The sequence below is a fragment of the Cyprinodon tularosa genome, unplaced genomic scaffold (assembly GCF_016077235.1).
Source record: "Cyprinodon tularosa strain WSP-4 unplaced genomic scaffold, ASM1607723v1 ctg190, whole genome shotgun sequence".
Classification (NCBI taxonomy): Eukaryota; Metazoa; Chordata; class Actinopteri; order Cyprinodontiformes; family Cyprinodontidae; genus Cyprinodon; species Cyprinodon tularosa.
The window spans coordinates 952,401-965,876 of NW_024038679.1; the positions used below are offsets into that span (position 1 = coordinate 952,401).

General features: G+C 40.5%; 1 protein-coding gene across 1 annotated transcript in view; it reads right to left on the reverse strand.

The window, feature by feature from the left end:
- The window catches only part of sorcs3 (sortilin related VPS10 domain containing receptor 3), a 409,108-nt gene that overhangs the window by 60,140 nt on the left and 335,492 nt on the right, over window positions 1-13,476 (reverse strand). Inside the window, exons 17-18 of the mRNA XM_038283178.1 lie at window positions 12,423-12,536; window positions 5,507-5,678 (exon numbers count right to left, since the gene is read on the reverse strand). Of these exons, the coding sequence (XP_038139106.1) occupies window positions 5,507-5,678; window positions 12,423-12,536 (286 nt within the window). The remainder of the gene's footprint in view (window positions 1-5,506; window positions 5,679-12,422; window positions 12,537-13,476) is intronic.

Sequence of the window (13,476 nt, forward strand, 5' to 3'; positions counted from 1 at the left end):
TCTGTTTTATGGGTTTTCTTCTCAGGGGGCCCCCTGCCTGTCTTTGCCTAGGGCCCCAAATTTCCTAAATCCGCCCCTGAGGGTATCAATACTGATTTGATAGAATCTGGGAGAGCGGACTATGTTCAACCATCCATTTTCTTTAACCTAATCCCTCAGTGGGATCAGGAGGTGCTGGTGCATATCTCTAGCCACGTTCTGGGTGAGAGGTGGGATCACCCTGGACAGGTCACCAGTCTGTCGCAGTATGTTCAACCAGCTTAAAAGTAATCGGTAATCAGATTTATTTTTTGCACTTTTACTAAGTGAACTTTCTAACTCCCTTAAATCTGAAATTCCAATGCCAAAATTGTTTAAATCTTTTATCTTTGGACCCCCTGCAGAGTTACGTCACACCTGCAAGATCCTATCTTTACCTTCCTGCTAGATTGCAAAAAGCAGCTTGCTCATGAGTTGTCAACTTAACACGCTAAATCTTAAATGTACGTGTACATATAAAAGAAAAAGGGGCGCAGTGCTTGCTACTGAATGGCAACACTATCAAAGTCAGGAAAAAGTTTTAAGTAAAGCCGGGATTAAAACAGTAGCTACAAGAAGCTTCAAATAAAAGCTGTTCTTTATGTTTAACCTAAACACCAACTCCGATAGACCATCAGTAGAGCCGGTGTTTAAATTAATCAATCACTGCTGCGAAAGCTTATAGCAGTGAAAGCTAATACAGGTGCTGGTCATAAAATTAGAATATCATGAAAAAGTAGATTGATTTCAGTAATTCCATTTAAAAAGTGAAACTTGTATATTATATTCATACATTACATACAAACTCATATATTTCAGATGTTTATTTTGTTTAATTTTGATGATTACAAATGACAACAAATGAAAATCTCAAATTCATCATATCAGAAAATTAGAATATTGTGAAAAGGTTCAAAATTGATGGCCCCTGGTGCCACACTCTAATCAGCTAATTAACTCAAACCACCTGCAAAAGCCTTTAAATGGTCTTTCAGTCTAGTTCTATAGGCTACACAATCATGGGGAAGACTGCTGACTTGACAGTTGTCCAAAAGACGACCATCGACACCTTGCACAAGGAGGGCAAGACACAAAAGGTCATCGCTAAAGAGGCTGGCTGTTCACAGAGCTCAGTGTCCAAGCACATTAATAGAGAGGCGAAGGGAAGGAAAAGATGTGGTCGAAAAAAGTGTACAAGCAAGAGAGATAACCGCACCCTGGAGAGGATTGTGAAACAAAACCCATTCAAAAATGTGGGGGAGATTCACAAAGAGTGGACTGCAGCTGGAGTGAGTGCTTCAAGAACCACCACACACAGACGTATGAAAGACATGGGTTTCTGCTGTCGCATTCCTTGTGTCAAGCCACTCTTGAACCACAGACAGCGTCAGAAGCGTCTTGCCTGGGCTAAAGAGAAACAGGACTGGACTGCTGGTGAGTGGTCCAAAGTCATGTTCTCTGATGAAAGTAAATTTTGCATTTCCTTTGGAAATCAAGGTCCCAGAGTCTGGAGGAAAAGAAGAGAGGCACTTCATCCACGTTGCTTGAAGTCCAGTGTAAAGTTTCCACAGTCAGTGATGGTTTGGGGTGCCATGTCATCTGCTGGTGTTGGTCCATTGTGTTTTCTGAGGTCCAGGGTCAACGCAGCCACATACCAGGAAGTTTTAGAGCACTTCATGCTTCCTGCAGCTGACCAACTTTTTGGAGATGCAGATTTCATTTTCCAACAGGACTTGGCACCTGCACACAGTGCCAAAGCTACCAGTACCTGGTTGAAGGACCATGGTATCCCTGTTCTTAATTGGCCAGCAAACTCTCCTGACCTTAACCCCATAGAAAATCTATGGGGTATTGTGAAGAAGAAGATGCATTACACCAGACCCAACAATTCAAAAGAGCTAAAAGCCACTATTAGAGCAACCTGGGCTATCATAACACCTGAGCAGTGCCACAGGCTGATCGACTCCATGCCACGCCGCATTGCTGCAGTAATACAGGCCAAAGGAGGCCCAACTAAATACTGAGTGCTGTACATGCTCATACTTTTCATGTTCATACTTTTCAGTTGGCCAACATTTCTATAAATCCTTTGTTTTTATTGGTCTTCAGTAATATTCTAATTTTCTGATATGATGAATTTGAGATTTTCATTTGTTGTCATTTGTAATCATCAAAATTAAACAAAATAAACATCTGAAATATATGAGTTTGTATGTAATGTATGAATATAATATACAAGTTTCACTTTTTAAATGGAATTACTGAAATCAATCTACTTTTTCATGATATTCTAATTTTATGACCAGCACCTGTATACCACAGCCATCACTTAATAAACGCAAAATAAACAACCCTCTAAAAACGGAAAACTGTAATGGACTGAAAGTCCTGTTTTTTATGTGGGAAATTATTTGCGTGTGTTTTAGTATAATTCTGATATATGGCGCTGTTGTATGTTTCTATGGCAACGATACTGAATGTAGTGTAGCTTAGAGACCTGCATGGGTCGAGTTTTACCAACCCGCACCCGCCCGAACCCGTTAGGATGACTACCGAACCCGAGCCGTCACCCGCGGATATCTTCAATTCAAATGTTATGGGGAGAGGGCGGAGGGGGGTGATGGGGAGAAAGCGAGAGGCAACAGATTCTTTTTTCTGAGTTTTTTGTCGGGGTTTGTGGACGGTGAGCAGCGGGGAGAACTTTTTTTATTTTCTTTCTGAGGAGCGGCATGAATGGGGTTTTAATCAGATATACACAGCACCGAAAGCAAAATACGTGTACAAAATATTGGTGGGGACACACACCAGTCCTTAAGGAAGTTACGCCTATGATTGTTCAGATTAACTTGTCTTCTTTATGGCTTTTATTCGGTGCTTTACTGCATTTGTTTTGGGAAAATATGAGGGAAATTATTTTTTTTTTTTTTTAAATCGCTAAATAATTATAGGGTGGCTAATGCCAAAGAAAGGTTGACTGAAGCCACCCTTAAATAGGTCTAACGACGCTTATGCTTAGCAACCTTCTACACACAATCACTTTGTTAGAAAACAGCTAATATAGAGGATCCTTTTTCAAGGTTTTTCCACATCAGTATAGCTTTGATATAAGTATCTGTCTATAAAATTAGAATTTTCTATGAGAAGGTTTTAGAGCTCATCATAGCACTAAAATGCTACTGGTGAACGTTGATCATGACACCCTCACTGCCTCAGAATAGATTTGTTTCTGTACTTGTCCTGTTAGATCTCACTACATTTGACACAGTTGATCAAAATATTCTTTTAGAAACACTTGAATGTTTTGTAGGAATTAAAGGAACAGCATAGACTGGTTTAAACCTTTTTTTTCTTGCATATTTCAATTTGTTAACATTAATTATAAATCCAGATTGGATTTATAGACAGAGTTTGAGGAGAGCATGCACACTATTATTATTTGTTAATTTATAGGAGAAGGAGTTAATGAATGCTTTTTATCAATATGACATACTTTAAACTCACCATCAGTATCCAACACACATGAAGTTTTCTTTTTGTAATTTGGATAACTAGGATCATCCAATAGTTTGTTCTCTACTTCCAAACTCAGCATCTCTTCATCCATGTCTGCAATAAGATGTTACTTTGGAAGCTGTGAAATGCATTCTTGGACATTGTTTTCACAGGATTTGCAAAACTTTTAATTCTATTTTCAGTTTAGAATAAATATTTTGATCAAGAGAACAATCCGGTTTGTCATATGTTGAAGTACCAATAGTTTGCATCCAATAAAACTGTCTTCTTTTCTAGGAATACATAAAAAGTATGCTATAATTAGTAGATACTGTTGTTACCCTTTTTTACTTTGATTAAACCGGATCTTCTCGATGTTCTGGCTGTAGAATAGTTCTCATTGATTAACATGACTGCGCAAGTGCTCCGTCGGATGTACGTGAGTGGGGCAGAGCAGTAATGGATGATGTGGAATGTTGGGGCAACAGAGCACTTCTCTCTTCCATCTCTTCAGGGAAGATTGTGGCTGATCCCTCGCACCCCAGCCACAAACCATTTTAGACACTTCCCTCTGGCAGGAGGCTACAGTCCATCAGGACCAAAACCTCATGCTACAAGAATAATTTCTTCCCATACGCTACCAGCCTTTTCAACAAGGCCCGGAAACCCCAGTATTGGCGACAGTCAAAACAACTGAGTCGCCAAGCGGCTGATTAGGAGAATCCTTGTTCACGCACTCAAAAGTTCAGTCTAAGATGCAGTTCAGATCCTTTTGTGTTATTGATCTTCAAAACATGCAACGCAGCGTACAAGAAAAAACGAATCCACAAGTTCGAGCCGTGATCAAGTGCAAAAAGAGAACCATCCAAAGCTTTAAAGCGGTCAGCAAAAACTAGAAATCCCCCATCTTTCACTGATTGAAACTTATCAGGTGATCAAAACAGGTGATCTTAAAAATCACTGCTGACATGATGTGATCAAAACTAAGCCTATCCACCACACCCAGTGACACTGACACTGCCTTTCTCCCTCCCCGTTCAGGACCTAGTAGTTACTTCAATGTAGCATCTCCAGACCTCCTGCGTTACATTAACACATAGTCTACTGTGTATAAAATATATAGCTATATCCTATATATTTTATATAGTATGTTGTATGTTTTAGAATAGAAAATGTCCCACAATGGGGAAATTCTGGAATTTTTCCTGGGATACATTATTCATATTATATATAGCTATAGATTCATATTCTGTTTATATATCTGATTTGTCTGCACCATAAACAGAAATTCCTTTTAAGTGCAAACCTACTTGGCCATAAACTTGATTCTGATTCTGCAGGTTTACTAGTGGTTCCTAGAATTTCTAAAAGTAGAATGGGAGGCAGATCTTTTAGTTATCAGGCTCCTCTCCTGTGGAACCAACTACCAGTTTTAGTCCGTGAGGCAGACACCCTGTCTACTTTTAAAGATAGGCTTAAAACGTTCCTTTTTGTTAAATTGTCACAGATTATCCTGAATTATCTATATAATTATGCTGCTATATGCTTAGGCTGCTGGAGGACAAAGTGACCATATTTCATCATCCAATTTATTCAGTCTCTATTCTCCTTTTCTGCAGTATATGTTAGTTTAATCCTAACTCTTCTTTGCTCATCATAGTAGCTTCATCTGGTCTATTACTGTTTTGCTGTGACATCATCCTAGAGAAAATATTAATATCAGAACAGAATAATAGATTCGAAATGGTAAAAAAATATATTTCTAAAATATAACCGAATAGCTTGTGAAAAAAAGAGAATCTCACAAAGTTTTAATAAATACAGCCTTCAAATTTAAAGTTAAACCTAGAGCATATTACCTTAAATAAAAAAAGATGAGTGATCTGCAGTCACATGGAGTTCTGTTCCCTTCCCTTCAATAAATCATTCTTATGTATAAGAGTTTAGATTATATGAAAGTGGTCCAGTGACGGCTACATGCTGTCTGTGTTCTCACCTCATCCAGGTGCACGATGAAGGTGACGTTGCTTCCCATGTTGGCAGTAAGTTTACCATCCTTGGTGTTCAGGGTGAGTCCTTTAGGGGATCTGTTGGGGCACTGCTGCTTCCTGGCCGTGTACATCTCCTTCACTCCCTTAGTGCAGTTGTTCAGCACCACTTTACGGTAACTTAGGGAACAAACATGGAGAAACATGTCATTCCATCCAAACAGGGATTTTCAGCCTTGTCCTTCACAATACCGTATTTTCACGACCATAAGGCGCACCGGACTAAAAGGCGCACTCTCAGTTATGTGTTCCATTTCTGTATTTAACACACACATAAGGCGCACCGGACTATAGGGCGCGTTTTTTATATACAGGTACAAGTCCTCTACTACCTTTAAATACCTCTACTGCGTATTTAAAAATACAGCGGGGGCAAAACTGAGTATGACTGTGCTTTATTCATGTGAGACGGACACATCGCAGATGACACAGCGCTGTGATCACTCCTAAATTAACTTAAAATCCTGAAACCTGCTGACGGAATATGTTCGCTTTTATTGCCGGTATCCTGGTGCCTGCAGCTAAAATTATTTAGATGAAAAACACCTGCCAGCAGCCGCGGTGAACCCCAGGCTGCCCAGCCTACAGGCTGCTGATGAAGAGATTTCTGCTGTCAGCGCACCGCTGGTATGTGGGGGTCTGAGCGCCTCCGACAGAAATAGATAATCTGGATGAACTGACTGCAATTATGAAGTTTTCAGGTGGACTTTCTCACTTAAAAACATATTAAAACTACTTTATTCCCACTGATCACAGCAAATATAGCTGCAAGATTTAGATTATTTAGATGAAAAAACACCTGCCAGCCACCGCGATGAAGAGGAGGAGACGCGCCGGGGCTGCTGTTGAATTAAGTTTTCAGGGAGAAAAATACAGCGGGAGCAAAACTGAGTATGATTGTGCTTTATTCATGTATTTATTACAAAGTATTAATCAAACCCCTCAAAGTCATCATCCTCTGTTTCTGAATAAAACAGCTGCGCTAAATCAGACATGCCAATTTCCCCTTCTTCGCTGTCAGTCACTTTCCGTGCAGCGCAGCTCCTCAGAAATAATGCCGGCTTTTGCGAAAGCTTGAACAACAGAGCCAGCAGACACGTTAGTCCAAGCATCTACAATCCATCCGCAAACGGTGGCGTAATCTGCCCGGCGCTGCCTTCTTATCCTGAAACTGTGGTCTCAGTCTGTCATCCATCGCTCCCACGCCGCTCGCAGCCTTCGAACGGCCGCTTCACACCGATGTCGAGCGGTTGAAGCTCCTTTGTCAGACCCCCGGGATAACGGCGAGCACAGCGTTCATTTGATTCACCTTTTTTTCACATCGGCTGTGAGATGGGCACGCAGCGATGGTGATGCGTGGAAAAAACCACCTAGTCTTCTCACATACACCTGCCTCAGCCACGCATCCATCCAGCCTTTTCCATTTGCGTTAATATCATATGTCATCAGAGCGCTGTCTGTCTCGCTGGCAGCTCCCAGATCAGCTTCTCTGATTGGTTGATGCGGCGCGTCCAGCAGCAAAACTTCAATTTTTCCATCTCGAGCAGCAGAAGCGCGGCGCTTCAGATGCTTAAACGCTCCCGACGTGCTGCACCAAAATGCGCTGCGGGACCTTTTGCTGCACCTATATGCGCGTCAACCATTGACTTTGCATGTAAACTCGCTGCTTCTGCTGCACCTGCTGGGTCCGGTTCACACCGATGTCGAGCAGCGTTAATTTGTTTCCCCATGTTTTTCACATCAGCTGTGAGATGGGCACGCATGGAGTTACATATTAACAGCGATGGTGAGGGGTGGAAAAAAAACACCTGGTCTCCTTACATTCAGCCACTCTTTCATCATCTCCTCAATGAGGTGGTCTCAAAAGTCGCAGTTACAACACACATAAGGCGCACCGCACCATAGGGCGCACCGCACATTTTGAGGAAAAAAAAGACGTTTAAGTGCGCCTTATAGTCGTGAAAATACGGTACATGTTTCCTGTACTTTGTTTTAAACTAAATCCATGCTGAATGAGCTTAGGATGTACAGAAAAAGTAGAACTCAACACAGTGTGGCTGTTTTGTGTTAACAGCCTTCGAATGCAAAATGTCAACTGACAAGACATACTGTGTCAGAGGCTGCGACTCTGTTGGAAGTTTAATCAGTGCAACTGAGAATGAAACAGTGTTTCTGTGATTAGGCTTCATAAGGTGTCTGTCCCCTGAGGAGTGAGGAAGGGTTGTAAGCAGGACACTGCTCAGGAACAACAAAGGAAATATGCATTATAATGGCACAGACGCACGGATCCAGATGTTAGGTTTTATCTAAAAGCAGATCTATGAGACATTGTCAATAATTCTATTCCGATGGAAAATTTTTAGATTTTAAGTTAAAGGGATCATAGAATGCAAAACCAACATTTCATTTTCATTGATGAATAACAATAGTTCAGTGGGTGAAATGTACGTACAGAGAAGTTTAAACCCCATCGACTCCTCCTTTCTCTGCTAATTTCACAATTCTAAACTTCCACCATAAAAGAGGTGAATCCAAACGAAGTCCCGAATCGACGTCAACTCGGGGATGTTGCCTTAAGTGGTTCTGGCCTGTACTTTTGTCACGCCCGGAAATGGACATGTAGACCAGCCCACTGGTTCACGGCCCAAGGAGGGGAGGGGTGTGGTTGTATGAAGTTTCGACTGCTGGGCTGCTGACTGGACCGGACCTCAGCAGACAGCCATGAGCCGCCCGTCCTTAGCTGGAGGAGGGGGGCTGGGGGTTGGTAATGCACGCAGGGGGAAGCTGGGGGCCGCTGTTCCCATCTCATCTGCCGGGGTTCTAGGACCAGCCCCGGAGCTTACGGCTCGGTTCGAATGCCTGGTGTGTTTCCACTATGTGCTAAACTGCAGTCGACCAAAATCCGGGACGATTTTGAAATTATCCCTGGACATTTTTTTTTTAGATATGAAATGTAGGACATGTCTGTGAAAAAGAGGACGTCTGGTCACAACAATTTGTTGTTTTATTGAGTGAGTGCTTGTTGCTATGATGCGTCTTTGCTCAGCAGCTTCGCTCGTTGTAAACCAACCAATCAGCGCACAGCTCATATAAATATTCATGATCATACCATAAAAAGAAGAAAACCTGTCGTTTACTTCTAGGACTTTTAACCAGGCTTGCATTAGAGCTCATAGAACAGCAAATATGCCATTTTCAACCCAACCAGTGTTACACACCCTATTCAGAGACCTTAAGGACCAGAACCAAATACCCTATAGAATCATTCTATGACCCCTTTAAATAGAAGCTTTGAAGGAGCATAGTCATGTAACTTTACATTTTCTAAAGGTCTAAACCGGTAACTCACTCTAGTTGCAAACCAAGCTTTTTAAAAGACTACCCTGTCCTGCTGGAATATTATTTGTTAAGTTTTGTGTTTTACTGTTTTTACTCAGTTTGTTAAAAAATAAAGGGCATACTTCCAATAACAACAGAGGTACCATACTGCAAAAGGAGGTAGCCTCCGTTGGCTATGCTAGTGAGCACCCTCTGGCATAGTTTTAAAATAATGACGACAAGTTCAAGATCCAAAGTGAAAAAATGCAAAACAGAAGAAAAACAAAGATGAAGCTGAAGCTGCCGAGGCGTTCAGATGTAGCTGCTAAATTGATACATGTGTTGCATTGTTTTCCGGTACTTCTGGTAGTTCAGTGGTACTACCAGCAGATGGCGCCATTTTTTATTTATTTATTTTTTTTTGTCTGCTGATTGTGCCTGGTGCTGAAATTCTATTTAGGCTCAAAAAGGAGTAAACGCTGTCAGGATGAACAATTGTTGAATTTCAGCTCATTTTATCATGATCAGATGGGTTTTGTAAAGGCATTTAACATGACTATGTACATTTGATGTATTTTCTTGTATTTTCTTCTTTTCAAACAATGTAGTTTATAGTAATGAATAAAAAAAATCCAATTATCTCTGAGTAAAGGACTCTGAAAAGACTGGCATGCATTTATATTGATCTTCCAATACTCTGGTACGACTGAATGTAATGTGGAGCGAATAGCTGCCTTCCAAATTAGTCACCTGATCAATAAACAGAGTCCAGCTTTATGTAATTTAAACCGCATATAAATCCAGCTGTTCTTTAAAAGGCATCAGAAGTTTGTTACAGAACAACCAGCAACATGAATTCCAGTCAGCACAGCAGTCAGCCAGAACGCTGTCGAGATGTTTAAAGCTGACTAAGCTTTTAAATATAAGGATAAAAGGTAAGATGGGATGCACAGAGTCCCCCTGAGTCAATGGTCCTCTTGGTGTGTTTTATTTACTCATTTAGTAAAAATCTAATTGTGTTAATTTTCAAATTAAGCTTAAAATCCTTCATCAGCAATTAATACAGCAAAAAAGAGAGAAATATAATAAACTGCCCTATGCACAGGACTTATTTATTGCAAATTAACTAGTTAATGAGATGCTTTATGATCTAGGACGTAAAGGTGGTCTCTTTGTGTGAACTGCTTCATTAGGAACTTTTGAAATATAAACTGAATCTTAAAAGTTTTAAGGATTCATGCTGAAAATCTCTCTTGATCTTTCCAGCATATCTGCAGATATTATAAAATGAAATGTTAAAAGGCAGCTATGTCCCCCTAAAGGCGATTACACTTCAGAACTTCCCTTCCGATTCTTTTCCTGGGAGCAAGCTACTTGGTTTAACTACTCTTAAATCAAAACTTGGTAAATCTATTTAATAATGACTAAAAACAGGAGTAAAATTAACAGAGTTTATTCCAGATCTGATCGGTACAGGACATAGAAATTGCTTGGAGTCGGCACAGCTGTGGGCTCAAGTCTTCAACATGCAATGGCATAAGGGAAAGTGAGCCCCGACCAAGTCATCTCCTGCTTCTTATTAGTGTTGCGCCAATGCCATTTTTTTGGCCCCGATACCCGACACTTGGCTGTGCAGTATCGGCCCATACCGATACCATCTGTCTGAAATTGATGTGTGTGTGTATATATGAAGAACTGCATACTACTTGGATGTAAAACAATCACCATCATGGCTTTATCAAGCTGCTGCCTACCTTTGTGAAGCAGAAAAAAGACTAATACAAAGTGAATCCAGTGGAACTTTTTAGAACTCTTTGTGTTCATTCATCTGTTTCAACTTTAAATATTTGATCAGGTTCGAGATCTTGAAACTGCCAGTTTTAATATCACCTTTTGAAAATTTCAGGTCACAGATCTTGCACTTAGTCATTGTAATCGCCAGCGTTTCTATAACAAAATACTTTCACACTGCAGACATTTTCTTGTCCTGGTTTGTTTTCCCTGCGCATTAAGAGTAGATACTGTATTGGCCCGCTCTCATTGGTCTGGAGCAAGCCAATAGCGATAGTTAACATAGTGAGTGTCGGGAGAGAGAAGGCTGCATTCAAGTGACATACAGACATCAAAATGGTATCTGTACCCTATTTGTTGGTACCTGCCGATACCAATACCACCATTTTAGTGCTGGAATCGGGGCCCCACACGATACTGGTATCGATATCGGTGCAACAGTACTTCTTAGTCCTCATGAATCTATGTGTTGCATCAGGTGGATGCTTAGGTGTGCATATCAGTAACTGACACGCCATCCAAGCCCTGACCTCTGTGCATCTGGCATCTACGCTTCAGGATTACAGATAGCTCCTCTTTATCAATCTGGCTCCGAGATGTATCATTATCCTGTGCTTATTGTACAGATCCACCATGTGAAGGAAGGCCATCCATCCCATCTAATTTGGCTAACATATAGGTAATACACATGACTAATAAAGAATAAACCTAACAATTGTTTAACATAACTGAAGACCTTTTTAGGATGGTTTTAGTCAAAAGCCAGCAGTAACTAACAAAAAAACAAAGCATATTTCAATTATGTTAGACCTAAACTAAGTTATAATTCTTTTTCAACCTAAACTGGTGTTGTTTTCAGATGTCTGCCCAGGGGTAACCTCATTTTTTCTTAAGCTGAGAGACATTGCTTTGACCATTTAAGCGCATCTGTTGTGTTAATGTGAACAAAACAAAACAGAATCTCACATCAGGAAACATAATCTCTTTTTAATAGGACATGATTCATTCCTCTGCTGCTTGTTTGTTTTTGCACCATTTCTCCAATGACTGTTTTCTCCAAAAATAGTGATGAAGGGTTTTTGTTGGATCGTCGTACATTCCCAGTAGCCTGTTCAACATGCGCCACTGTGGTATTAATCAAAAAAAGAAACGAGAAAAAGAAAAACAACATTCCCTTTTGTAAAAACAAAAAAAAAAACAGAGTTTCTACATGTCTTTAGATTTCTGTAATTAAACCTCCAATGAATGGGAAATTAAAATTCACCCTTGTTGTGCTAGTTTCCCCATTATTATCATGTTTATGAGTACTTTATAATGTTTACAGCTGTCAGAAGGTAGAAAGTCTGTCTCCTCTAATTTCCTTTCAGAGGAAACAGTGATTGGCAGTTGATGGCTACGTTGGAGGAATGGGATTTCAAACATAACACACAGAGTTGATTGACAAGAAGAGGTAAACAGGGAGATCTAAAAACAAAGTAATCTAAAGATCTGCCATCAGCAGCTCAAAAAGAAGGAAAATGAACTGTTTGATTTGTCCTTCATATATACATATATATATATTTGCTAACTTTCTACATAAACAACCATTTGGAGGAATGCAAACTCACAGCTCCTCCTTCCTACCACAGATATTATAAATCTGTCATGATTATCTGCTCTAAAACTCACTATAAAAACCCTTGAAAAGGACTTCATTTGTGTGCAAAGTATGTGCAGAGCAATGTAAACAGACATTTGTTATGAGTCAGTCCTCACCCAGTGCTGTTGAAGTAGTTTTGACCTTGACTGCAGCTTCTAGACACAGAGGAAGGATTAAACCAAAAGGCCGGCCGGCAGTTCCCGTCGCTCCTCCGCTCATATCCGTAATCACTGCCAGACAAAAGCAAACATCCACACGCCGACTGATCAGTATCAGTGTAAAGGGACACTGTGCTCCAGTGTTTCCTCCTATCTGCTGACCGGGGGCCCGTCTGGCGCAAAACGGCATCATTATTACAAATCGATTAAAGCTTCTTCTTCAAAACACACCACCAAGGCGTGGAGTCATGCATGCCAGGTCACACACCCTGCAGATGGTTGGTTACTGTAAATAAAAATATTTACTTCAAACAGAATCCAATCAGCACATGATTTACATGCAGCCAGGCAAGGTGGGCAAATGTCCGTCCTCATTGCAGTTCTGACATTGATTTATCAGGTAATTACTGAGCCAAAACAAACAGAACTAACAAGCCAGCAGCTGACTAGTCCGCTTTAATTCAGTGATTACAGCACTGTGAACTGGTCATTAGAAATCTGTCAAGATAGGCAGCATGTTTGCAATTAAGGGATTGTTCTTTTTACTACTTCTTTTTATCTCAGAGTTGTATGGAGTAAGTATGAGCTGTCAGCATCCTGATTGTTTTGCTGCCCACAGAGGTGGGTAGAGTACCTAAGAGTAGCATTACTTTAATATGTTTTTACTCTGGTTAAAACAGAAAGAGAACATTGAAGAATTTGTGTATTTGGTCAAATGGCTGCTCATGTTGAACATCATGTAATCAGACAAATACCAATAAGAAAATACAAATAAATAATATTACAAAATATCAAATTCATGCAGGTAACCTAAATTTATATCGACTTAAACTTTGTCCCTTTAAGGCCAGTATGAAAGCACAATACCAAACTAGTGTAGCTTGAAGCAGAAGCCTTTTTTGGTTCCACCCGGCTGCCTGGCAAACTCAACGGGTTTCAGCTAAAAGGGCTCCCGTATTCATGACAGCGCTGGATTGTAGTTCGGCAGGAAAAGTTTCACAACAAATCAATT